This window comes from Cnephaeus nilssonii, assembly GCF_951640355.1.
Source record: "Cnephaeus nilssonii genome assembly, chromosome: 12".
In the NCBI taxonomy this organism is placed as follows: domain Eukaryota; kingdom Metazoa; phylum Chordata; class Mammalia; order Chiroptera; family Vespertilionidae; genus Cnephaeus; species Cnephaeus nilssonii.
The window spans coordinates 81,344,489-81,372,040 of record NC_137083.1 but is presented as its reverse complement, the minus strand read 5'-3'; the positions used below and the strand labels follow the sequence as shown (position 1 = coordinate 81,372,040).

At 59.2% G+C, this 27,552-nt stretch overlaps 1 protein-coding gene across 1 annotated transcript in view; it reads left to right on the top strand.

Annotated features, from left to right (window-relative positions):
• The window catches only part of PTPRN2 (protein tyrosine phosphatase receptor type N2), a gene marked incomplete at both ends in the record, with an annotated part of 459,743 nt that overhangs the window by 168,846 nt on the left and 263,345 nt on the right, over positions 1-27,552 (top strand). Inside the window, 5 exons of the mRNA XM_079785821.1 lie at positions 1,012-1,345; positions 8,676-8,900; positions 10,292-10,332; positions 11,398-11,747; positions 21,687-21,773. Coding sequence (XP_079641947.1) covers positions 1,012-1,345; positions 8,676-8,900; positions 10,292-10,332; positions 11,398-11,747; positions 21,687-21,773 — 1,037 coding nt within the window. The remainder of the gene's footprint in view (positions 1-1,011; positions 1,346-8,675; positions 8,901-10,291; positions 10,333-11,397; positions 11,748-21,686; positions 21,774-27,552) is intronic.

Sequence of the window (27,552 nt, the reverse complement as noted above, 5' to 3'; positions counted from 1 at the left end):
CACGGCGGCCCGGGAGAGGGCGTGGCGCGACATTGTGTGTGGCTATCAGCCAGGCGCCGGCACGTCCCTGGTGGAATGTGATCCCCAGTCCGACATGCGTGATGTGATACCCCGTCCGCCCGCTTCCCAACGCTGGGCTGGTGAGAATGAAACCGAGGACGGAGCAGCAAGCCGCTGAGGGAGCCTGGAGCCCGCCGCTGGGTGTGTGCGTGCGCAGCCGTGCGGGAGCCGGGGGAGGACAGAGACAGGCCCCGGCCCGGCCCCGGCCGCCCGCAGTGCATGCAGATGGCCCCAAAGTGGGAACCGCCCCACGTCCGGCAGCGGGTGAACGAAGAAGCACAAGGCACTGCATCCCTCCCGGTTAGTGTTTGGCTGCGAGAGAGAACGCGGCCGACACGCAGCGGGGTGCACCCCGAAAACGACGCTGCGTGAGAGAAGCCAGACACACAGGCCCCCGTGGTGGGTCCCGTCCGTGGTGGGTCCCGTCCATGGTGGGTCCCGTCCGTGGTGGGTCCCGTCCGTGGTGGGTCCCGTCCGTGGTGGGTCCTGTCCGTGGTGGATCCCGTCCGTGGTGGGTCCCGTCCGTGGTGGGTCCTGTCCGCGCAGCGCCTGGAGCCGGCAGAGCCTCAGGGTTGGAAGGAGAGGAAGGAGAAGTCGATGGCCGGGGCTGGGAGTGGGAGGAGTCGGGGTGCAGGTTTTCGTTCGGGGTGACTAAGATGTTCTCCGACCAGGTCACGGTGGAATAGTGCGTGGCATTTGCCCAGCTCTGTGGCTACACTCAAAACAGCTGAGTTGGGTGAATTCCTGGTGTGTGAATCACCTCAATAAAGCTGTTATCCATGACCAGTGTCATGACCAACGTGGACAGGAATTTGGTCCCTGAGCATGTGCTGTGGGCGCATCCGGGGCTTGGTGCTGTTTAGCGCCTTGAGGATCCCAGCCCAGGGCCATTCTGGTGCGTGGCTGACGCCTGAGACTCAACCGCTGCTGTTTTCTCTCCCGCCCCTGCAGGGCGAGGGCCCCCCGGCCGACAGCCTGCTGACCTACGTGCCCCAAACGTCCGCTCTGACCTACGCCCCTGCCTCCCGGACCAGCCACCCCCTGGGCCGCCCTCTGCAGACCCTCAGCCGGCTCCAGCCGGGCGAGCTCAGCCCCGCGGGGGGCGGCGGGGTCCAGAAGCAGACTCTGCTCAGGCAGCTGATCGCCTACTTGGCCATGATACCCCCCTCGCCCACCGAGGCGGGCCCCCTCACGCCTGATGACCTTCTGCGCGTGCCTTGGAGGAAACACGGAAAACGGTTTTCGCCTCCAGAAGACCCCACCGAGCCCCTGGGCACCGGCGATGGTGAGTCAGCCTCACCCCCTCTGGGGGCTTTGTTGTCAACTCCGTCTCCCAGCACCTGCCCCGCATCTGGGGTGCGCGGACGCCAGGCGCCTGTGAGGAGGGCGCCTTGGGGTGCGCTTCCCGTGCGGCTGGCCGGGAAGGTGGCCACGCCCACGCCGGTGGGCCCAGCGGCTGGCACGGGAGGGAGAGGAAGACGCTGTCCCTGCTCACACGCCTCCCTGCAGTGTCCCGGTTTCGTGACGTCACTGAAGATGAGCGGGTGGTGTGGGCTGCACAGGCGCTGGAAGGTCGGCTCGGATGCGTTTACTCCGTCACACGCCCCGTCACTGCTGTGGTCACATGCGCCCAGGTCACATGTTTATGCGTATTTGTCCCCAAAGCCCCCAGGGTGAGACAGCGCCGCTCACCGCGCGATGCTGGCACCGCGCGGCCTTCCCGGCGGCCGGCCGCAGCGCTGGGCTCGCACTGGCATGCGAGTTATGTCCTGTGCGACCGCCCGAGGGAGGGGGGCCCGTGCCTGCTCCTCCGACAGACACAGAGCCTTCCCCGAGGCCCTCACGCTCGGGGAGACGCTGGTGAAGCAGCCTTCTCCTCTGAACGTTCCGAACCACAGCCGCCGGCAGCGCACGGCGGAGATGACACCTGCTCGTGTGGTCGGCACTCTCTGTTCAGGGGAGCCCCTCGCCCCGCGTGCTGCTGTAGCCCCTTTTCAGTCAGGGGTGGGAGCCTTTTGGGTATTTATAACCTCATTCGTAGGTCATACAAGATTATCATCCTAGCAATCAGCTGCTCCATTTGGTCAAACATTTAATTAGCTCACCCAGTGCCCGTCAGGGCCAGGCCCACTGGTTTCTGGGGCCGGACGCTCCCACCTGTTTACATGAAAGAGACGCCAGGCTGCGGGGAGAGGGCGGAGCGGCTGCTGCTTTCTCCTGTGCCTGTCGTGGAGTGAAAGGTGTGTGCTATGCCCCTGGCTGAACCGTCGCACAGACACACTCCCTCCGTGGGGTTGGCATGTCCACGGGGCGGTGCCCGGGGAGCCCCCTTCCCACCAGCATTTCCCCTTCGGGGCCGGTGTTCTCTGCTGGCTGCTGCCTTCTCTGCGCCCACGGCCGTCCTCTGCCTGTTGCCCCCCTCCCTCCCTCCCTCCCTCCCTCCCTTCTTAAACTCAGAGTATTTATTCACCTTCCCAGCTCAGCACCTGCCATGAATACCCTGGGAAGGTCCCCCCTCCTGTTAGCCTCTGTCCATGGTCTGACCCTCTCCCGTCCCCTCGGCTTCTGCACATGCGATGATGCTGGCGCCCTGTCTTTAGCCCTCCCCTCCTGTGCATCTCCCACAACTTGAAAAGCTCGCAGTGGACGACCTCGGTCCCCCCTCCCGGAAGAGGTCAATACCAACAGCACTCCCTCTGCCGAGCGCCCTGGTGCGGGCCGAGGGGCCTCCCCACACGTCTGCTAGGGCTGCACCGTCCGGACCCCCTCCCCACGGTCACCGCCCCCCTCTGCACGGCCTCTGCCCAGATGCTCCCCACTGTCCCCTGGCCTCTGAGCTGGCTGTGCTGCAAAGTTGGCTATGGTTTCACATGTAGCATCTTCCCAGCTGCCCCGTGTGCTTGGAGGAGTCACGTGGATGTCCACCACGACACAGAGTGGGCGATGCCCGCACACCCAGCCCGGCCTCTCCTCTGCCTCCCCCCCGCCTCCCTCCGCGTCTCCAAGCGGCTTCACCTGAGGAACTGCAGCATTGCCCTGCCCGGAGGTGCGCACTGGCCGCGGCCGGACCAGCCGTCCCTCCGGAGGAAACGGCGGCCGTGTTTGCACAGCATTGACCAGCGGCAGACCGCGTTTCCTGTTGTCTAACTGCCTTTATAGTTGGTTCCTTTGTGAGTCAAGATACAAAGAAGGTCCACTGAGTTGGTGGCTACATCTTTTATTTTTATTGTTTTAAATTGTTATTTGTTAATTTGAGAGAGGAAGAGGGAGAGAGAGAAGGAGAGGGAGAGAGAGAGAGAGAGAGAGAGAGAGAGAGAGAGAGAGAGACAGAGGTGTCTATTTGTCATTCCACTTATTGAGCCATCATTGGTTGACTTGTACAGTATGTGCCCTGAGCAGGGGTCAAACCCACACCCTTGGTGTATGGCTGACGCGCTAACCCACTGAGCGACCGGCCGGGGTGGCCCCTCTTGATCTACAGGTTTCTCCTCCCTCTTTTCTCTTTCCTGCAATTTATTATTTAATTTATTTACTGTGGAAACTGGCTCGCTCGCTCACTTGTCTCGCAGAGTTCTCCCCTTCTGGATTTCACTGGCTGCCTCCCAAGGACAGCGTGCAGCCCCATATCCCGTGGATCCCGTGGCCGGCAGGGGGAGACTTGGCCCTTCGTGTTCAGCAAGAGGCGGTGCCCATGGTGCCCGTTCCACACGTCAGCAGCACGGCCACTCCACCCCGAGCGGCTTTCACCTCGGCTGTCGGAGTGCTCGGTCCCCCTGCCCCCGGGCTGCGCTGCCCTTCCTCCCAGGACGAGCCGCACAGGATGTCCTGCAGTGATGTCCGGTCGGTGCCCGTCTCCCGTGGCGTCCGCGCCGGGGAGCGGGCCACGTGCCTCTCTCACCACTCAGAGGGCCGCGTCTGCTTTCCATGCCAACCTCAAAAGATGATGCTATTCCCAGCCCCGTTTTCCTGACGGGGAAGCGGCAGCCTGAGGGTGGATGGTGGCTGGCCCAGCGTTGGATCCCGTGAGACCGAGTGGGAGTCCTTAAGAGCCAGCTGTCCAAAAGGCAGATGTGAACACAATATACTTGTTACTCTGGCTAATTGGTCCATTAATGAATTCAGTGGCCTCCAAATTCTAGCTTTCTGACTCATTGTGCGCAGTTCTATGTTGAGCCTGTAGGGGGCGCAGAGGCACCGATGAGCTCACCGAGGTCCTGGAGTTGGTGTTGGCTCCCTCTCCAGTCCTGGGTGTGAGCCAAGGCGGATAGACGGCGGCCTTCTGTGTTTAATGGAAACGGACACGGAAAGACCAACTTCTCCTGAGTTTGTGGCCTTACAGCCCCCCTTCCCCTGCTCTCCCGCCCCCGCCCCGCGAAGCCCACAGTCGCGCCCAGGGCAGAATTCCCATGAAGGCACAGGCGCGGCAGCCTCTCCACGAAACTATGTCCCCTTCAGGTAGCCTGAGGGAGGCCGGACAGCGGAGGGGAGGGCTGTGTGACCCGACTTCTCAGCGTGGTGAGGCCCTGAGAGCCGCCTCCCAGACGCCAGGGGCTGCCTGCGGAGCAGGGAGGGCGGAGCCTGGGAGAGCGGCCATGTGGCTCCTGACCCTGGCCTTCCGCAGCTCCAGACGGAGCTCCAGGAAAACCCACCCCACGTGCTTCCAATGCGATGGACGCGTCAGGTCTGGCTCACCGCGTGTGGCCAGTGTTCATGAGGGAAGAGACCGTCTTCGTCCTTTATTCGTGGTTGACACCTGACCCTTTCAGGGCCTCGGGCGGGGTGGGGACTGTCCGGCCGCGGGCTGAATAAGGCCGGAGAAATCAGTGGGTCTGGCCCTGCCAAGGCACTGGGCTGAGTTAATTAAATGTGTGACCAGATCGAGCAGGCTCATTTTTAAGTTAATGATTTTGTGTGGCCGGGAACAACCCAAGTGGCCTGGGCAGGAAGAGGGTTCCCACCCCGCTTTAAAGCAACGGAAAACTCAAAGACCTGCGCGAGGCAGGCGGCGGGAAGGACAAAGGTCACAGAGAGTGCGGCGTGGCAGTGCTGCACACAGACATTGTGGGGTCCAGCTCCCCAGCTCCAGACCTGGCGCCCCGGGTCACCCCCAGGGGGAGTGCTCCCTGCTAACGGTTAGCCTGTCATTTTGTGACCCAGTCACTACGGGAAATAGGATTTATAAACGATAATTTGTTCCTTATTACCAGTCATATATGTAAAAATGGTTGCCACGCAGAACCTGAACACTACATACAAAGACACACACAATTGCCAAGACCAGTGCCCTCCGTGTGGCTGTCCTGCCCTTGGGCTCTCCGTGCGCCCACGCCTGGCGTGAAGCAGGGCCGCTGGGGCAGTGGCAGCTCTGCACCCTCCCTCTCCTGTCCCGTCAGTGCCTCGCGCCCGTCCTCCCAACTAGGGAGCAGGCCCGGCCCGTGACCCCGGCCACGCTTAGGAACCGAAGTGCCATGTCCACTTTTTGTATTTAAATTTTTAAACGTTGTGGTAAAATACACTTGGTTTGATCATAAATTGAGTTCCTAGCGGCAGATGTATGTAAACCATGCACATGGGCCATCTACCTTCTAGAACTTTCCTACTCACAGGAAGTCCGGCAGCTGGCACCGTGCTGAACCTGTTTCTCTCAGTCCAATCCCAGTGCCCTCCTGGCTCAGCCCATCCCCTTAATGGAGACAGATTTCAATCCCACGCACAGTAGCCCACCTGGACAGTTTTATATTCCAGTTTGGCATTTGCCACCAGCACGTGCCCGCGACCCCCTGTCACTGTTGCTGACCGTGCTGAGCATGCACTCACAGTAATGTGAGTCTCAAGGGAACATTCTTTTTTAAAAAATATATATTTTATTGATTTTTTTACAGAGAGGAAGGAAGAGGGATAGAGAGTTAGAAACATCGATGAGAGAGAAACATCGACCAGCTGCCTCCTGCACACCCCCTACCGGGGATGTGCCCGCAACCAAGGTACATGCCCTTGACCGGAATCGAACCTGGACCTTTCAGTCCACAGGCCGATGCTCCATCCACTGAGCCAAACCGGTTTTGGCTCAAGGGAACATTCTTTAGAAAGAGTCGAGTGCCAAGCCTGCCGCCAACCGAGCTACAGAATTAAGGCCGCCACTGGCTGGGCAGTGTTCGTGTAATGAGGGAGAGGTGGACTGGGTGCAGGTTCTGCGAGAACGAAGTTGACAGCCGCCTGGGCAGGGCTCCTGGCAGCCGGTGGCAGCTCAGCTCAGCGCCTCACTTAGCCAGTGAGCAGCACATCACTCAGCTGTCAGACCACGGCCCCTGGTTGGACGGAGAACACATTTTACTGTTCTCGTGTTGTTCCCAGTGAAAATAGACAGGAAGCTGACACAGGATTAGGCCTGTGGCTCCCAGGTGGAGGCCCCAATGAGGACAGAATAAAATAATAAACTCCTTCTGAATATATCTGAGTCATTGCAAACACCTGAGAGTTGGTCTCCAGAAATTAAATGAACTATATGCTCTCTAAACAAAAGGAACACAGTAAATTCCTCATGATGATGATGGTGATGATGGTGACAGAGGTAGTGATGATGAAGATGATAATGACGATGGCAGTGATGATTGTGTTGATGATGATGGTGGTGTTGATGATGATGGTGGTGATGATGGCAGTAATGATGGTGGTGATGATGGTGATAGAGGTAGTGGTGATGAAGATGATGATGATGATGTTAGTGATAATTGTGTTGATAATGGTGGTGATGATTGTGTTGATGATGATGGTGATGATGGTTGTGGTGATGGTGATGATGGTGGTGATGGTGATGATGATGGTGATGGTGATGGTGGTGATGATGGTGATGATGATGGTGATGATGGTGGTGATGATGATGGTGTGATCGTGGTGATGATGATAATGGTGATGATAATGGTGGTGATTAGCTTAGCTCTTTTTTAATATATATATATTTTTATTATTGATTTCAGAGAGGAAGGGAGAGGGAGAGAGAGAATCATCAATGATGAGAGAGAATCATTGATCAGCTGCCTCCTGCACACCCCACACTGGGGACCGAGCCTGTAACCTGGGCACATGCCTGACCAGGCATCAAACTGTAATCTCCTCGTTCATAGGTCCAATGCTCAACCACTGAGCCACACTGGCTGGGCAGCTCTTTTTTTAATAATGTGAAAGTATCTTTCACTCTTGCATTTGAAGGACATGTTCACTGGGTATAGACCTCTGAGTTAAACATTATTCCTTTGAACACTTCAAATATGTCATTTGGCATATGTCTTCCTCTCCCAAATTAACATATATGCATGTTATCAAATATGTAATTGCATATATTATATCAAATAGGTCATTCTTGTGAGATACTGACATGTCTGTGACCTGTAGTTTTCTTAAGAAGTCAGCGCCCACTCAACCATTTTGCTCTGCATATAATCTCTGCTGCTAAGACTGTCCTCACCGCCCTGGCCGGTTTGGCTCGGTGGATAGAGCGTCAGCCTACGAACTGAAAGGTCCCAGGTTCGATTCCGGTCACGGGCACATGCCCGGGTTGTGGGCTCCATCCCGAGTAGGGGACTTGCAATAGGCAGCTGATCAATGATTCTCTCTCATCAGGGATGTTTCTTTCTCTCTCTCCCTCTCCCTTCCTCTCTGAAATCAATAAAAATATATTTAAAAAAAGACTGTCCTCACCTTAGTTGTCAGCATTTTGACTGTAAGTGCCGTGTGCACCGCTCTCGTGTTATTCATGCAGCTTCCTGAGCCTTGGTCTCTAAGCTCCTGCTCCCCCCCCCAACCCTCCCCCCGCCCCCGGTGGGGAGACTTGGGGAGCTTTCTTTTTCGGCCCCTTTCGCTCCTTCCCGCTTGGATTCCAGCTGCAGTGTCCTGGCTGGCACCACCTGCAGGCGCTGGGTTCCATGCCGCCTTTCCCGCCTCTTCGCTCTGTCCTCCAGTCACAGCACCACCTGCCTTCAGGCTCGCGAGCCCTTTCTTGTCCCCCAGCCACACGCACCAGCCTGTGCGGGGAGGCTTCCCGCTTCAGGCTGTTCCTGTCACCCCCAGAACTGCCTGTTCCTCGCTGGGTTTGCTGGGTTCTGCTGCTCTGCCGTGTTCCTAGCAGCTTCCTGCAGTCCTTGTCCCTCTGATGTTGACTGCATGTCCCGCTTTTCTGGTTCTCATATGTCTGCTGCTTTGTGGCTCCCTGGACACCGTGTGCGTCACCTCCACCTGGCCGGAGTTGAGTGGTTGCGTTTGGCCTGGAAGCAGCGGAATTCTTGGAGGCCCTTTGATTTGCGTCCGTCGGCGCCTAATTTTTCAGGGCGATGAAGCTGCTCAGGCTCCTCCCCGGCACGTAATTCCAGCCGTTTCATCCGAGCCCTGCTTCCTCCTCCTCCTCGGGCCATGAGTTCGGTCACAGGTCCTTCATGGGTCCCACGTCCATTTTCACTGTTTACAGGCTCTGAGCCTTGGTGTAACCGGAGTCACGTGGGATTCAGAGTCAACAAACAACACGTGTTTATGCGCACCAGCTGTGCCTGTCGTCAGCAGGAGGGGTGCCGGAGGGGGCTCTGGACACGCCGTCACTCTGTTTGCCTGTGTGTGCCCTCTAGGAGCATGGACTCAGAATTTCCTGGAGGACCCAAGAGAGCACCAGGCCTCTGTGGAGACGCTGAGCACCCCGGACCTGGACGAGGTGGCCGGTGTGATTGCCGATGCCACGGGCGCGGAGGGCACGTGGGAAGGCCCCGGAGGAGCTGGAGGAGAGCCCGGGGCGCCGGCGGACAGCTCGGAGGCAGCGCTCGGGGACCGTGCCCGTGGCGGGGTGGGAGCGCGAGGTGAGCGCCCGTGCCTGGCACTCACACTGTGGTGGACCGGTGGGCCCAGGCCACAGAGGGTGGGCACCTGAGCGAGAGCAGAGCAGCCGTGCTGGGGGGCAGCCTGCCCGCTGGGGGGCGACGGGTTCCTCTGCTGCGGTGCAGAGTCAGCAGCAGCCTGGTGGCTAGGAAGCGCTTTTGTTTGGAGCAGGCGTCCTCAAACTATAGCGGGTGTTTTTGCCGTTTTGTTTTTTTACTTCAAAATAAGATCTGTGCAGTGTGCATAGGAATTTGTTCATAGTGTTTTTTAAACTATAGCCCGGCCCTCCAACGTCTGAGGGACAGTGAACTGGCCCCGTTTAAAAAGTGTGAGGACCCCTGGCTTGGAGTGTGTGTTAGTGAACAAGTCAAATGTTCGATAATAGAGTGAAAGGGGGACATTAGAATGTCTGCCTGAGGCTCACCCTTCCAGGCTGCTCCCAGGAGAGAGCAGAGGCCCCCGGTACTCCCAACACACACACGCACACATACACTCACAACCACACACATGCACTCACACACAGAGACTCACACATGTGCGTACACTCATGCACACTCACATGTGTGCATACACTCATACTCACACATGCACATACAGTCACACACACACACACACACAGCAGCTGGACCTGCGGGTGGGCTCAGACTCCCCTGACAACTGGCCTTCTCTGTGCCTGGTTGCTTCTCAGAATCGGAGCCACACTGAAGCGTGCAGCTCAGTCCTGCACATAGCAGGCACTCAAAGAATGTGCCAGAAGCACGGGTGGAGGGTGACCGTGCCTGGGGGTTGGGACAGAGGCTGGTGTGGAGTGGACACACCGCTCGATGGTAGCGAGGGCGTATGAAAAGATGCCGGAACTCCCCTGGGACAAGGCATCGCGAGGCAGTGGGCACTCAAAGACTGACACCCACTCTGAGGGCTGGGGCGTCTCGGGGGTTGTTGGGGCGTCAGGAGGGTGCGGTGAGGGGTGCGCTGGGGCATTGCAGGCAGGAAGCTAGTTTAGAGAAGTGACGGCCACAGAGATACCGCGTCTGCGCGTTCAGAAGAGACCTTCTCGGGGAGGTTTGGGTCGGACGCTCCGCTTTCCCTGTTCACAGCCACTGCCTTCCCGCATGGCGGTGCTTCCTGTGTGCGCGACACGGACACACGCAGGTGGGGGACGGGGTGGCTGTACGAGCGACCACGCTCACCGTTGAGCTGGAGCTCCTCCGTGCAGTGTGCGGGCGCAGCAGCTGCGCCGAAGCAGGAGGTGCTCGCTGGGAGACACGGGCGTTGGCGTCGCGTAGAGAAGGCTCGGGAGGCGGCGTGCACGCTGCGACACTCACGGCGACGTTCCTGACCAGGGCTTTGCTAACGCTCTGGTCTTCCACAGGCACCAGAGCACGGGACGGCGATGCTCACGGTCACGGAGAGGTAAGATGCATGTCTCTGCAACTCGCTTCACGCTAAGCAGACTGTGCTGGTCTTTGTTCTGTTCGTGGCCGAGAATGTTCCTGAAATACAAAGGTCATTTTGTTTTGTTTTTTTAGGAAAAGATGGAAAAACCTCATAGTCCCCAAACTGAGAAAACTGTAGACAGTGCGTGCAAATTGTGTATGTTTAATACACGCTAATGCCCGTTTTCAGATTGATAGTAATACTAGAGGCCTGGTGCATGAATTCGTGCACCGGTGGGGTCCAGCCCGCCCGCCCCAATGGGGGCCATTGGGGGTGGGTCCAGCCACGGCAAGGGACCGTGGGTGGTTTGCCGGCCAGCCCCGCCCCCGATCTGGTCATTCTGCAGGTCGGTCTATTTGCATATTACCCTTTATTACTATAGGATGGGCACATTGTAGAATTATGAAAAACGGTTACTGCAAAGAAGAAGGTTAACATGCCTTAGGATTTCCCCATCTGGCAGGGTGTGTGGTAACGTGATCCCACTGCATCATATGTGAGTGTCCCGTGTGCCGGCCTCCAAGGTGCATTTCATAGGGACGTTGACAGGTACACCTTCACCAAGCGGTGTGGCTGCTTGACCTTAAAGTCACTAAAATTGAGCAAATAAGACATTCAGTTTCTCCTGCATGTGCCCCTCCGGGATCGAACCCAAAACCTCGATATGTTTCCTGACTAGGAATTGAACCCAAAGCCGTGGGTGCGCAGGCCGACACTCTAACCACTGAGCAACATCAGCCAGGCAGCATGGGTTATTTTTAACATAGAGATGCTGACAGCCTGTACTGATTGCACAAGTTGAGGTTTAGCGGGTATGTGTTTGTGTGCATGAGAGAGGGAGGGAGGGAGGGAGGAGGAGAGAGGTACGTTATGACGGATTCTCACGTGCACCCTCCACCTGGCTGAGGACTTCTCATCTGCATGTGGTTCCAGCACAGGCTGTGCGGCCGTCCTCCCCCGAGTGACCTCACAGTGCCCTTTGTGGGCAAGTGGACAGCCTTCCTCCTGCTTGTCCTCTCACGTGCGTTTCCTTCCCACTAGGTCGGTCCTGCGAGCCTCCGCCGTGGGGACGTCCTGCAGGGCCCGGGGTCTCGACTCCCACCTGGAGCCCCACCTGGAGCCCCACCTGCCCCCGGGACCGAGCAGGCAGAGGGCCCCGCAGCCGCCTCGTCTTCGGAGGAGGACGCCGCCGGGGTGGAGAACGTGAAGAGTCGAACCTACTCCACAGAGCTGCTGGCGAGGCCGCACTCGGAGCCCAGGGCCCACGGGCTTGGGGAGTTCCCGCGCTGGGTCTCGGGGGCCTCGCAGGAGCAGGAGGGCCCCGGCCCCGGCCTGCGGCTGGAGGTCAAGTCCCCCGAGGAGGCCTACGGCTACATCGTGACAGAGAGCGAGTGAGTGCAGCCCTGGCCTGCCCTGCTGGTGCGGGACCCGGGCCCCGCCCTGGAGGGAGCCTCGGGGTGGAGGCGCTTGGGCCGCCCTCCCTGTGCCCAGCGGCTCAGAACCAGAACCCGAGCTTGAGGGCGATTCCCCGCGGGGCGAAGTGGCCCTGTCCTCAGGCCCGGCGGGGGAGGGGGGGCACTGGGCGGAGGAGGCCCGGGCTGGGGGGCGCTGCTCCAGGGCGTGGAGGGTGGGATCTGCAGCGGTGCTGGCTCCACCGGTAACTCACCAAACTCATTCCCCCCTTCACACCAAAGTGGTCCTGAGACCAGGCCTGGTCCCCGGAGGGCAGCACGCCCTGCCCTCAGGTTTTGACCTGAGAATCACTAACATCGCGTACGCAGCCAGCCGCAGGCAGCCCATTGTCCAGGTCACCTCACTGACGAAGCTGGCGTTTGACCCTCAGCTTTGTACAAACGTTGTTTTCTTCAAGTGATGAAAGGTGTTTGAAAGGAAGCAACATCTGTGTGGCTGCACACAGGTGTGTGCGTGTGTGTGCAGGTGTGTGTCCCCCTGTCCAGGTGTTTCTGCGTCGGGTCGCCAGCGATCATGGCTCACGGGTTGTTCTCAGTGGGGGAGGGCTGCCCGGCCACCGGCCCCCGATTCCGCAAGGCTCATGCCGTCCCCAGAGCCGGTGGCGGCTGCGGTGAGGACGGCAGGGCGCATTGTGAGAAGCAGAGCAGCAAATCCTTTGTTCTGAGCTGACCCGCGGGCGCGCACCAGAGCAGGCTAAAGCCTGAGACCGCTCCCAGCAGCGACAGCGTTCTCACTGTCTTTCTAGAGAAGCCGGCCCGCGGCCTGAGGCGGCCCAGCGCGGGGATGGGGCCACGCCGTCTCCAGGCCGCTGGGTTCTTCCGCGCTGCTCCCTCCTCTCCGCTGCGCCCGGCTGGCCTGTCCCCCGTGGTCCTTCCGCCCTCCTCTCCTTTCCTGGGGACTAGCAGCCCCTGTGGGAGTCGGTCTTCAGCATCCCCCCCAGAGAGGCACGCGGGCACCTGAGGGGCGCCTGCAACAGGCGGGCGCTGCCGAGAGCGGAGTGGCGTGTGGGCGAACGTGCACAGCCTGTCCCTCCCTCTGAGGTGTCAGACACCTGAGCACAGGCCTTCTCTTCTCCGGAAAGCATCCCCGTGTTGTGTGCACGATGTCTGTGTGTGGAGGCAGGGGTATGTCTCTGTGAACGTGTGTGTTGTGTGTGTGTTATGTGTGCATATGCCGTGTGTATATGTATAATGTGTTTGTGTACTGTGCCTGCATGTGTGTAGTGTGTGAATGTGTGCAGTGCATGTTTATGTGCCACGCGTCGCATGTGTGTAATGTACTGTGTGATCTGTGTGCATGCCACGTGCTTGCGTGCAGTACATGTATATGTGCTATATGCATATGTGTACTGCTTGCATGTGTGGTGTGTAGTGTGTATATAGGTGTAGTGTTATATGTTGCATGTTGTGTGTGCATGCCATACCTGTGTTTTATGTGTTTATATGTAGTGTATATGGGTGTGCACGTGTACATGTGCAGTACATGTTTATGTACAACATGTCATGCACGCCATGTTTAGCATGTTTTATGTTGTGTGTTTGTGTGTATACATGTGTCATACATGTGTGTGGGTGTTATGTGTCACATGTGTGTTGTGTGGTGTCTGCATGTGCATTTATGTGTGCTGTGTACCACATGTATATCATGTGCATATGTGCATGTTGTATGTATGTGTAGTGCATTTATGTGTGCTATATACATGTGTGCCATGTGTGCATGAATGGTGTGTAGTATTGTTATATGTGCTGTGTTGTGTGTGTAATGTGTCATATGTGAGTGTACATGTGTGCATGTGTTGTGTGGTGTGCTTATGTGTGCTGTGTATCGTGTGTGCATATAGGTCTTGCATTTATGTATGATGTGCATGTAGTATACACATGTACTGTGTGTATGTGCACATGTGTGTATGTGTGTGTAGTTTGTATCATGTATGTGCTGTTGTGTGTACGTGTGGGTGTGCATGTGTGCATTGTGGGTGTGCACACATGTAGTGTGTGCGGTATGTGCATGCGTGTAAGGTGTGTATAGCGTGTCATATGTGTTTATGTGTGCTGTGTACCATGTGTGTGCTATTGTGTGTTTATATGTGATATGTGTGGGTGTGCATATGTTTAGTGTGTTTGTGTGTACTGTGTGTATGAGTGTGCATGTGTGCACATGTATGCACATGTATGTGTGTGCTGTGTGTTTGTGTGTCATGTGGGAAGTGTGTGTGTGATTACCGATGTGGCCTCCACTGCATGGCTGCTCAGGGAACCTTTCCTCCCCCCAGGGCATCCGTGCCCTGTCCTGTCGCGAGGGCTGGTTCCGGGCACATGGTCATGGGAGACGCTGGCTGTGTTTGCCAGGAGCCTTTGCCAGGTGCCAGGAGTCCACCCCTGAGAGCCAGCACTCGGGCTGGCACAGAGGGAGCTGCCTGCTCAGGGAGCCACCCTGGAGGCCCTGGAGGGCGGGCGTGTCCTCTGGCTCTGGCCGAGGTCCTGCAGAGGAGGCAGTGAGGACGGGCTTTCCCGGAATCAGGTTATTTCCCCGGGGAGCATCCCGGGTGTCGCCTGGGACCTGAACGCTCACCCGCACGTGGGCTAGAGAGTCCTTATCTTATCGTGGCTGCTTCCACCTCTTTGCTGCTTCAGCAGATGAAATGTTCGAGGTGCAATGCTCTCTGTCACCAGGCACAGCGCACGAGAGGCTGCGCCCCTCACGCTCGTGGACGGAGCAGTGGCTGACTCTGCTGTCAGAGTAATGGGTAGTCTGGGGTCTCCGGGTGAGCTTTCACCAGATCTCCACTGCGTCTCCATAGATCAGCTGTTAATCGGCAAGACTCTCATTCTAGTCTCTTTTTAAAGGCTTTTGTGTATGTAGTTGTCCCATAAAAGGAGAAGGAAGGTGACTTCTATCTCAGTTATGTCATCGCCAACATGTGCGCCCCGCCAATGTTCAGACAGGCGGGGGTGTGGCTCAGCGTGGCGGCACCCTCCTCTCTCGCCCTTGCTGACGGACAGGGTGCACTTTAACCCTCATCACTCACGGCTGCACCATCTGCACAGCCAGGTGGGTTAATCGAGACTGGGTGAAAGGCAGGACGCCACCCCTGTCCGCCACGGGCAACTTAAACATGATTTCAGGTGAAGTGGGCAGGAAGAGGTCACGGCTGGAAGGCGGTTGGACGCGAAGGGGCCCTGTCCCTCCTGGTAAAGAAGAGACGCCTCCATCTGATGACAGAGCTTGCACCCACTGTCCTGGTCCCTGTCTGCGCCCTTCACAGGGGGACTCACCTCACAGTCACACGGATCCCTGGCATCATCAGGCGTCTAGTCTGTTCAGGTTCTCAGGTCCGTGTCCATGTCAGAACGTGCAGCTCATTTGCTTTCTGACGCGGCATCCGAGCAGCCCACCGCGTGCCCAGCTGTGGCTGCGGCCGCCGGCCGTGCCCTCCGCCGGGCTGAGGCCTCAGTGACGTGTGGCCTCCAGGGTCCAGCACCGGCTCGGAGCCTAGAAGTGGAGGTTATTGCGGCCTGTCTGACCTCCAGCCGCGTGGGAAGCAGAAGACACGTCACAGTGCGATGGAGGCGTGAAACGTCACTGCGTCCGTGGCGCGGTGGGTGCCAGGCCAGCGTGGCCGTCGGAAGAGGTCTGGGGGCACTGCTTTGCCGGGAAGGGCCCCTCGATGGCCGCTGTCGGTGACCATCAGCTCCTTCTCCTGGGCCGAGGATGAGACCTGTTGGGGGGGGGCGGGCAGGGAGGAGAAGGAGGTGTTGGAACAGCCCGGCCAGCTCTGATCAGGCCTGGAGCCGGCCTTCGACCCTCCCACCAAGCGACGGTGTAGTTTCCTGTTGTCTGCTGGGTCCCTAGAGGCCTCCCACGTGGGCCTCTCAGTCATGGCGATGAAGCCTGCTGGCCGCATGCCGTGGGCTCAGAATGGAAATGCCTGAGACAGGAGCGCTGCTGCCGCCGAGGGTCCTCCCCGAGGGCTCTCCCGTCACCGGAGCCCGGCCGGCAGCCCGGCACCCTCCTGCCCCACCCCCAGCTCCGGCTGAGCCACGAGCACCCAGTCTCCCTCCCTCCGGGCAGCGCTGCGTGTCCAGGCAGTCGCGGTGACAGCCCGCGGTGACAGCGCGGCAGGAGGCGGAAGGAACTGCGCGGCCTGTCCCCCGCTGACTAGAGATGAGCTCCGCCTTCCCGAGGCAGCCGGGCTGGGGGGCCGCTGGCGGCCGAGTCTTAAACATGAGATGGAAATGACCATGCGCATTGCGGGCACGAGCACCGCCCCCCGTCCCGCCCTCTGCGGCCGGCCCGCAGCAGGAAAGGGCCGTGCGTGGCGGCCGCCTCCCGGGAACCACATTCCGCGCGGCCGCTCCTCCTCGAGGCTGCGAGCTGCGCTGGCTGACCGCGTGGGGGTGGGGGATGTGGGGACGGGCAGTCGGGAGGCTGACCATGGCCGGGGTTCCCGAGACCCTGAAGGGCCGAATGGCTTGCCCTGGGCGCAAACCCCCAGAGAAGGGAGTCCCTGGAATCGGGAACAAACCAGCGGGGGAAGCGCAGGTGCTCAGGGGGCCGGGCTGCGGAGGCCAGAGGCCAGCGGAGGCCGAGCAGCCTGCAGGGAGGAGCCCGGAAGCCGGGAAATGAGTGGGGCCTGTGCGCCAGGCGGTGAGCAGGGGCGGAACCAGCCGGACACAGCACGCCGGCCCGTGAAGTGAGGCCTGGACCTCAGGCCTGACCTGGGTTAAGTCTGGCTCCTTCTAAGGTCAGTGCAGAGGTCAGGGTCACCCGGGCCCTGTCAGCCTCGTCAGCCTAGTCTCTGGCTACGCAGCACTTCCTGGTCACCTGCCCTAGGAGGCCGTGGCCCCAGGAGTGACAGCCACCACCTGAGAGAGCGAATGTGAGCAGGGCCACAGCCCCTTCCACGTCACTGTCACACACCCCCTGTCCCAGGACAGGCCCCGCCCCTCCACGTCACTGTCACCACATCCCAGGACAGGCCCCGCCCCTCCACGTCACTGTCACCACATCCCAGGACAGGCCCCGCCCCTTCCCACGTCACTGTCACCACATCCCAGGACAGGCCCCGCCCACCCAGGTCACTGTCACCACATCCCAGGACAGGCCCCGCCCCTCCCCACGTCACTGTCACCACATCCCAGGACAGGCCCTGCCCCTCCCCACGTCACTGTCACCACATCCCAGGACAGGCCCCGCCCCTCCCCACGTCACTGTCACCCTGTCCCAGGACAGGCCCCGCCCCTCCCCACGTCACTGTCGCCCTGTCCCAGCAGGCTTTCTGTGGCTGAGGTTTTCTCTGACAGAAGCTCCCAGTCTGCCTGCCTCTAATGAACACGTCCTCAAGGTGTCCCTGCCCGCCTGTCCTTGTGACTGGGCGTGGTCAGCACAGGGCCCGTCCAGCAGCTTCATTTAGACCTGACATCCCTCGGGCACTGACTGGCTTATGGAAGCAAAATTCAGACCTGCAGCCCCAGGCGGATGGACAGGGAGCGAGGAGGAAGACACAGAGGTTCCAGGTGGACTCCTTTCCCCGTCAGCGTCTTACCTCCCGGGGCGGGGGCTAAGGCAGCTCTGAGAGATGTCCTGGTGGGGGGGGTGAGGTCAAAGGGCACACTTCCAGACCACATGCGCACACTGTGTAAAAGTTTCTCCTTTTAACACATCATAACGTGTCCAGGGGCTGGAGAGCTGTGCTGGGGAGGGTTCGGGGTACCGCCCTGCCCCTCGACAGAGGGCCCCCAGCCGTGAGGGTCACTCGCTTGCTGGGGAAGCAGGATGGTGGGAAAGCAGCCTGGATCGCAGGCCCAGGTCAGACCTACATCCCCCCACCCTTCCCTTCCTCCCCTCATGGAAGAGCAGCCTGGAGGCCCGGAGGGCTTGGAGCAAAGCGGTGAGGTGTGGAGAGAGGGCTTCCTGCCCCTGCTCATGTCTGTCTGTCCGAGCTCCTCTCCCTAAGAGGACCCGTGATGCGGGTCAGGGCCTTCTGGGCTCCTGGACGGACTGTGCAGCGTGCCGTCTGCCCACCTGCCAGGGCTGGGTTGGCCGTCAGCGCGCGAGTCCTTGGTGGCACAGTGCAGCCCACCCAGCACGGACTGGCACGCAGTGATGGCTTCCTGCCTGTGCCCCACGAGAGCGTGAAGCAGACAGCACGCTCGGTCTGTTTCCGCTGGCGTCCTAGGTCAGCGCCAGTTTTACATAATGACCTGGTTGGCTGTTTCTTCAAGGTAGCACTGCCAGCACCTCCAGGCCACGTGTGATTCGAAGACCTGGGTGAATCCGTTTGAACTGTGTCTGCTTCCAGAAACTGACCAAGCCACTCTGCTCGATTAATATTTGTCGAAGGAGATGAGAGCATACATTGGAGCGGAGACAGTCTCTCCAATAAATGGTGTTGGGGAAATTGGACAGGTACATGCAAAAAAACAAAACTAGACCACCAACTTACATCATTCACAAGAAAAAACTCAAAATGGATGAAAGACTTAAATGTAAGATGTGAAACCATTGAAGTCCTAGAAGAAGCCATAGGCAGCAAAATCTCAGACATATGTCGTAGCAGTGTGTTTACAGATACAGCTCCTAAGACAATGGAAACTAAGGAGAAAATAAGCAAATGGGACTACATGAAGATAAAAAGCTTCTGCACAGCAAAATAAACCACCTATACTAATAAAAGGGTAATATGCAAATTGCTCGCAACGCCCTCACAATAACAACCGATCAGCAGGCTGCGTGGGGCGACCAGGCTGGCAGAGGGGTTAGTAAGGGACGACCAAATGACTGACCAGCAGGCTGCGTGGGGTGACCAGGCCAGCAGAGGGGGGCAGTGCGGGACGACCAAATGACTGACCAGCAGGCTGCGTGGGGTGACCAGACAGGCAGGAGGGTTAGCGAGGGACGACCAAATGACTGGCCAGCAGGCTGTGTGGGGTGACCAGGCCAGCAGGGGGGGCAGTGAGAGACGACCAGGCCAGCAGGGGGCGCAGTTGGGGGCGACCAGGCCGGCAGAGGGGAGCAGTGAGGGGCGACCAGGCCGGCAGGTGGGGCAGTTGGGGGCAACCAGGCCAGCAAGGGGGGCACTAAGGAGGACCAGGCTGGCATAGGGGCAGTTGGGGGTGACCAGGCCAGCGGGGGGGTGCAGTTAGGGGCAATCAGGCAGGCAGGCAGGTGAGCAGTTAGGAGCCAGCGGTCCCGGATTGTGAGAGGGCTGTCCAACAGCTGGTTTCAGCCCCATCCCAGGGATCGGGCCGAAACTGGCAGTTGGACATACCCAAAGGGTTCCTGGATTGGAGAGGGTGCAGCCTGGGCTGAGGGGGGAACCCGCTCCCCTGTGCATGAATTTTGTGCACTGGGCCTCTAGTCAATAAAATAACAAGAAAGCCCACTGCATGCCAATGATACATCCGATAAGGTTTAATCTCCAAAATATATAGGGAACTCATACAACTTAACAAAGGAAGACAAATAATCAATGAAAAATGGGCAAAGGACCTAATAGACATTTCTCCAAAGAGGACTCACAGATGGCCAAGAGTCATGACAAAATGCTCAAAGTCACTGATCATCAGAGAGATGCAAATTAAAATGACACTGAGGTATCACCTCACACCTGTCAGAATGGCTGCCATCAACAAATCAACAAACGACAAGTGAGGGTGTGGCGAGAAGGGAACCGTGTGCACTGCTGGTGGGAACGCGGACTGGTGCAGCCATTATGGAGAACAGTATGGAGTTTCCTCAAAAAATATGGAACTCCCATTTATTGACCCAGTGATCTCACTACTAGGAATATAGCCTAAGAAACCTGAAGCACCAATCAGAAGGAATGTATGCACCCCTATGTTCATAGCAGCGCAATTTACAATAGCTAAGATTTGCACACCTTCTCCTGCACCCAGTCCGCGTGGGAGACTCAGCGTGGGGGCGGCCCAGGGCCATTTAAATGTACCAGTCATAACTATAATGTCTGTAACTGCTTAGAGCCATGCCCGGCAAACTGCGGCTCGCGAGCCACATGCAGCTCTTGGGCCCCTTGAGTGTGGCTCTTCCACAAAATACCACGGCCTGGGCGAGTCTCTCAAAAGAAATTTCAATCATTGTCCTGTTGGTATTTGGCTCTGTTGACTAATGAGTTTGCCGACCACTGGCTTAGTGCATTTATTCACATGTATAACATGCTGGTAAACACTGAAATGAGACAAACCCAAAACCAGCAGCAGCCGCCCTGGCCAGTAGTTCAGTGTGGCCTGTGCACCAAAGGGTCTCGGGTTCAATGCCCGGCCAAGAGCACGTACCTGGGTTGTATGCTCAATCCCTGGCCCTGGTCAGGGCACATGTGGGAGGCAACCAATAGGTGTGTCTCTCACATCAATGTTTCTCTCGCCCTCCCCCTCTCCCTCCCTTCCATTCTCTCTAAAAATCAATGGAGCCCTCGCTGGTTTGGCTCAGTGGATAGAGCCTGCGGACTGAAGGGTCCTGGGTTCAATTCCAGTCAGGGCACATGCCTGGGTTGCGGGCTCGATCCCCAGAAGGGGGTGTGCAGGAGGCAGCTGATCAGTGGTTCTCTCATCATTGATGTTTCTCTCTCTCCCTCTCCCTTCCTCTCTGAAATCAATACAAATATATCTTTTTAAAAATAAGAAAAATAAAAGGAAAAGGAAAAAATATCCTCGGGTGAAGATTAACAAAGAAAACCAGCAGGAGCCGCTGCGGAGGAGGGTGGGCGGGCAGGACTCCAGGCCGCCCGGGACTGTGGGGGGGCGGCCTGAAGTGGGCGGTGTGTAGGGCCCACCAGCCTCGTGTGGACACCAGGTCTGGGGCCTATGTGACTGCAGGGCCCGGTGGGTGGGAGCGGAGCTTGCACCCCACGTCACACTGAGGCTTGGACGTACATGTGGCCCAGGGCCCACGTTCTCAACTGTGGAAGGACAGTGACACGGCCGGGCCACGGTCCCACGTGCCCACAGAAGCCCAGGCCCCCCCTCTCCGCCCGCCCCCTGGGCTGATACAATAGCTAAGATTTGGAAACAGCCCCAGTGCCCATCAGTAGATGAGTGGATAAAAAAGCTGTGGTACATTTACACCATGGAACACTACACAGCAGTAAAAGAAAAGAATTCTTACCATTTGCAACAGCATGGAGGGACCTGGAGAGCATTATGCTAAGCAAAGTAAGTCAGTCAGAGAAAGGCAAGTATCACATGTCTCACTCACATGTGGAACCTAAGTAACAAAATAAACGGATGAACAACAATAGACCCAGAGACACGGAAGCATGGACAGACTGCTGAACCTCAGAGGGAAGGCGGGGCAGGGTGGGTGGGAAGAGACAGATCAATGAGCTTGTATGCCTGCATCATCACCCGTGGACACAGACAATGGGTGCTGAGGGCCCGGGGGAGGACGAGAATGAGCTGGAAGAAGTTAATGGGGGAAAAGGAGGACCTGTGTAACTTTCAACAATAAAGGTTTTAGAAAATAAAAATTTAAAAGATTAAAATAAATAAGTGAAAGAAGAATGTGGCTGCTTTCCAGCATCTGCGTCTGTCTCCTCCCTCGTCCCCCCCTTCTCCTCCGTACCCTGTTTTCGTTGAGGCCGAGATGAGCCCGCTGCTGCGTCAGGGCCCTTACACACCTGACGGCCCCTGCGTGGAACGGTTTGTCCGCTTGCTGGGAACCAGTTGATGCGTCGTGGCTGACGAACGTCTGTCTCCTGGTGCCGGGGCCTGAGAGCCGCTCCCTGTGACAGGACGGAAGGGCTGCGAGAGGCCCGGGGGCGGGGAGCACGGGCCCTCAGCTCCTCGGGGACTGAGAGTCAGTTCCATGTGGTGACGCGCCCTTCTCTGCTCCCCCAACAGCCCCCTGAGCCTGGAGAAGGGGAGGCAGCTGCTGGCGGACGTCACAGGCCTGCTCCAGGTGCCCACGAGCGTCCTCGCAGACACCGCGTGAGTGTGGGCGCGGGGTCTCGGGTTCTGCTCTCGGCCGGTTTCTCAGGCTCCGTTTCATAAACTGGTTTGGAGGGAGAGCCCGATGTGCCTGTGGCTCCGTTAATCACCCTGCGAGAAACTGCTTCAGGAAGACAGGAAAGGGGAGCCGGGGGCTGGCGAGGCATTTAGAGGAGCTGTACAGGAGTGTGGGTGTAAGAAGTATAATCAGCACCAGCGGGGCCCACCGGGCGTGGTTCCAGCCCTGCGGCTCCTAGAACCCCCCGGGGGCTCCCGGCGTTCCTCTGCCCTCACCCGCCCCCTGCACGTGAGGTGGAGCCTTGGGGTGGCACGCATCCGCGAATCCTCTGTCAGCACCTAGTGGGCCTGCAGGAGGCAGGGCCCTGCCACGCTTCGGGTGGAGCATTGAGGACAAGCACCGAGTAGAGGAAAGCGTGATGGGGTCTCCGGGCAGGCCCAGCTCAGAGCGCGGAGGGCGGGCAGTGCTGACGGTAGCAGTGCAGGCGCTGCTGAGGACGAGAGGTAACGCGGAGCTGAGCTCCCATCGATGGGACGTGACAGAGTGTTCCCTGTGGCCAGGTGTTTATTGAGTGCCCGCTGTGACCTGGCCTTGTGCTACGCTGGGCCCGTGGGCAACACTGCCCGGTACACCTTACCACTTCCTGGGAAAGGCAGACGCATGCGCAGGCGGTTAGCGTGGAGGGTGCACAAGATGGTATGGGGAAGCACCTCACCCAGCCCGGGGCCGGAAGCTTCTGGAAGAGGAGAGCCGAGGACAGGCAGCAGACAGGCAGTGCACCCCAGTGCCGGGCAGTAGGACCCACGCAGTGAGCATTCTGAGTGTAGAGCTCACAGCTGGGCCCAGAGCCACAGTGAGCTGGGGAGCTGCCTGTGCTCACTCATCTGGGCGCACACACCTGGTCCACACACCTGGGTGCACACACCTGGGTGCATACACCTGGGTGCACACACCTGGGCGCACACACCTGGGCGCACACACCTGGTCCACACACCTGGGCACACACACCTGGGCACACACACCTGGGTGCATACACCTGGGCGCACACACCTGGGTGCATACACCTGGGTGCACACACCTGAGTGCATACACCTGGGTGCACACACCTGGGTGCATACACCTGGGTGCACACACCTGGTCCACACACCTGGGCGCACACACCTGGTCCACACACCTGGGCGCACACACCTGGTCCACACACCTGGGCGCACACACCTGGGCGCATACACCTGGTCCACACACCTGGGTGCACACACCTGGGCGCACACACCTGGGCACACACACCTGGGCGCACACACCTGGGCGCACACACCTGGTCCACACACCTGGGCGCACACACCTGGGCGCACACACCTGGTCCACACACCTGGGTGCACACACCTGGGCGCACACACCTGGGCGCACACATCTGGGCGCACACACCTGGTCCACACACCTGGGCGCACACACCTGGGCGCACACACCTGGGCGCACACACCTGGGCGCACACACCTGGTCCACACACCTGGGCGCACACACCTGGTCCACACACCTGGGCGCACACACCTGGGCGCATACACCTGGTCCACACACCTGGGTGCACACACCTGGGCGCACACACCTGGGCACACACACCTGGGCGCACACACCTGGGCGCACACACCTGGTCCACACACCTGGGCGCACACACCTGGGCGCACACACCTGGTCCACACACCTGGGTGCACACACCTGGGCGCACACACCTGGGCGCACACATCTGGGCGCACACACCTGGTCCACACACCTGGGCGCACACACCTGGGCGCACACACCTGGGCGCACACACCTGGGCGCACACACCTGGTCCACACACCTGGGCGCACACACCTGGTCCACACACCTGGGCGCACACACCTGGGCGCATACACCTGGTCCACACACCTGGTCCACACACCTGGGCGCACACACCTGGGTGCACACACCTGGGTGCATGCACCTGGGTGCACACACCTGGGCGCACACACCTGGGCGCATACACCTGGTCCACACACCTGGACGCACACACCTGGGTGCATACACCTGGGTGCACACACCTGGGTGCACACACCTGGGTGCATACACCTGGGCACACATACCTGGGCGCACACACCTGGGCGCATACACCTGGTTGCACACACCTGGGCGCACACACCTGGGCACACATACCTGGTTGCACACACCTGGGCGCACACACCTGGGCACACATACCTGGTTGCACACACCTGGGCGCACACACCTGGGCACACATACCTGGTTGCACACACCTGGGCGCACACACCTGGGCACACATACCTGGTTGCACACACCTGGGCGCACACACCTGGGCACACATACCTGGTTGCACACACCTGGGCGCACACACCTGGTGCACACACCTGGTCCACACACCTGGGCACACACACCTGGTTGCACACACCTGGGCGCACACACCTGGGCACACATACCTGGCGCACACACCTGGGCACACATACCTGGGCGCACACACCTGGTGCACAGGTGGGCTGTGCAGGTGAGGAGTGCTGATCAAGGGAGAGAAGGCGAACTGTGCACTGGTGATGAGGAAGAGCAGCTACGAGGCTCTGACAGGACAGGAGCACAAGGCGGAGGGCTTGCAAGAATCCAGTGAGACAGGGACGGAGGATCTGGTGTGAGGTGGCTGCAGAGGGCATGTGGCAGATGGGTGCAGGGACACAGGTGAGGGCAAGGGCAGGACTTGAGTCACAACCTGCAGGGCCGGCCAGCAGCTCCCTCTCCACAGCAGAACAGGCTGTGGCGGACAGCAGCTGTCCCAGCAGAGAGAGGTGCTTCCGGTGTAATCCCCTTCCGGCAGAAGCAAGGGGAGGGAGGCTGCACAAGCTCTGTTTCCCTAGAGGTGGCCCAGAAATGCCGGGACATTTCCTCTCTGCTCTCGGCGTCCTCCACCCTCATGCCAAGATCTCTGCCCACCCCCTCTCCCCTCTGTCCCTGCCTGTCTCACGTGACCAGCTGGGGTGGAGGTCCCAGGTCCCAGGTCCCGCTTGGGACAGGGCTGCCCCACTGGCTCAGATGGCTGTGAACAGGGCTGGTTAGGAGCCCAGCAGCCCCCACAGAAGCACCTGGAACACCTGCCCTCACGGCACAGCATGGGCCTCTGTCTGATCTCCCCAGCGGCTGTCAGGTGGGAGCCCCATGAGCCTGTGGCTCACCCAGGGCCTGTGTCCGCTTGGGACAGGCAGCCAGGCTGGGGGCCCGGGGGCTGCAGGCGGAGCACAGCTGGGACACAGCATATGCTGAGGAAGTGGGGGCACCAACCCCACAGGCCCCGAGGGAACACCGCTCCCAAGAGAGGCCATGCAGGAGGCGGGCTCCCACCCAGCACGGAGGGTCTTTGACAGGCGACACCCTGCTGCTCTGTCTGTGTCCGCGCTGGTGGCTGGTGTGCAGGATGGCGGGAGGTCCCTCCTTCCCCAGATGCCGGGGTTCTTGTTCCGGCATTAAGAAGGGTTCAGCAATCTGGAGAAAGACTGTGCGTAGCTTAAGTAGGAGTCCAGAGATGAAAGATAGTTTTGAAAGGCATTGGGGGTCAGAGGAGCTTCAGCTGAAGGAGATAAGTTCTCCTTGTCTCAGGACCCTTGCTTTTTATTAACACAAATTGTCCTAAGGCAAGGTGGATCTATACACTTCAAAGGGTAGGGTTTTGTACAGAAGCATTGTCAGAATGGGGAATAGCCTATGGCTGTTAGGTGTTTGGCCAGTAGGAGGCAATAACATGTAGATTAAGAAGCCCTGAGCTGTCTGGCAGCAAACAATCATCCTATTAAGGTTTGGGGAAATGCCTTTAGCCATTCCAACAGGTGATAACATATGTGACTCAGCCCTTGTTGAGTCCCGAAGTTCCATCAACCTTTTGATGAAACTCTTGCAATTATGACATGCTGGAATTGGCTTCCGGCACGCAGAGAGAATGGGACCAGTTCAAGGTGGGGCGGGCTCGGTGCCTGGACACCAGGGTTCTCTTCCCATCAGGCCCCTCGGGCTCTGCTGCCTGCGGCCTTGCCCCCACTCCTTCCCAGGCAGGACGGGCGAGGTGACCTCACACAATGCCGGTCCTTCTCCCTGTCAGCCAGATATCTCCTCAGCCTCTCACAGCTCTCAGCCAAGTGCAGGGCCTTCAGCTGCCAGGGCTCTGGGAGGGGCTTCAAGTGGGGGTGGGTGGGAGGGGGGGCAGGAGGAGCTTCAGGTGGGTGGGAGCTGGCCCGGAGGGGCTTCAGGTGGGCGGGAGCTGGCCCGGAGGGGCTAGGTGCCTGAGCATTTAGGTGGAGAGTGGCTGGCCCTCCTGTCTCCCTGTCCTCCTGCCCCTTCCCGGTGACAGGTTGGCTCCTGCCCTGTGCCCAGAGCCCACGGGAGGGCCCTCTCCGGAGGGGCTGAGCTTGCCAGCTGCTCAGTGGCAGACAGAGCTTTGGGAACACCTCCCTGCTCAGGAGACTGGGGGTTTCTTCTTCCTGCAGAGCCAGGCCGACACCCCGCCCCCTCTCGGTCTCAGAACCTGTGCACACACTCGAGTCCCCTGCTCCTGGTGGCACGCTTGTTCCAGAGCTGACGTCTGGGCTCTTGGTGAAAAGACTTCTCTGAAGACCTCGCCGTGGCCAGTTCATGTCTGCACTGCACCAGGGCCTTTGGTTACTGTCCGTGTGAGCGCACATGGGTGTCCTGTGCATACGTGTGTGCTGGTGTGTGGTTAGCGTTGCCCCTCCGGAGCTCTGCACGCGGGCCCTGTGCGTTGCCCGGCCAGGCACTTGGGGCGGCGGCGCCTGGGCAGCCCGGCAGGGACCGCTGGCCGCGTGGCTGGCGGGAGGAGCTGTCCTCGCGGAGTCGGTACCCAGCGGAGGGAGAGGCTGTGGCTCCTAGCGAGCCTGGGTTCTATGGAGCACCAGTTATGCCTAATATGCTTTGTTAATGGCTGTGTAGCTGTCAGGTAAATCCCATTATTCCTTATTACATCGTTAGAGGCCATTAAAAAGGCATTAGCATGCTGATGTAATTAGGCAGCAGACGCACAACGGCCGCAGTTATGACTTTATAACCTAATCACGCTGTCCGCGCTGATGGATGCGGGGCTGCTGCGGGCGCCCTGGCGTGGGCGGCGCTGCGGGGCTGCTCAGGGTGGTGGGATCCGCCTGGGGCCTGGCCCCGCGCCGGGCAGCCTCCTTCCACGACCCACCCTCCGTGTTCTCGGCAGAGGCAGCTGGTTCGCCCTGGGGTCACGTGTTGGAGAACGCTGGCGCGCCTGCTCTCCTGAAGATGCAGCGGAGGCTTCCCAGCTCTGGCCCTGCCTTATCCTGGGCGCAGGGCGGGCTGCCGACTTAGCTCCACCCACAACCTGCCAGTAGCCCAGGTCCCCCTCCCCTCCCACACCCTTCCCCTGGGAGAGAGCCCCTGGGAGTCTGGGGGCTCTAGAAAGCATGCGTTAGTGTCTTGGGGCAGAATTGTGGTTACTTACCTCTGCGTCTTGTCTCCTGGTTTGTGACATTTCATAGGAAGTAGGAGGAACGGCCTTTAGCCCACGGGTGGACCCTGCGGCGTGCCCAGGCCCTGGATAAGTTGGGGTGCGTGCCCAGGCCCTGGATAAGTTGGGGTGCGTGCCCAGCCCTGGATAAGTTGGGGTGCGTGCCCAGGCCCTGGATAAGTTGGGGTGCGTGCCCAGGCCCTGGATAAGTTAGGGTGCATGCCCAGGCCCTGGATAAGTTGGGGTGCGTGCCCAGGCCCTGGATAAGTTGGGGT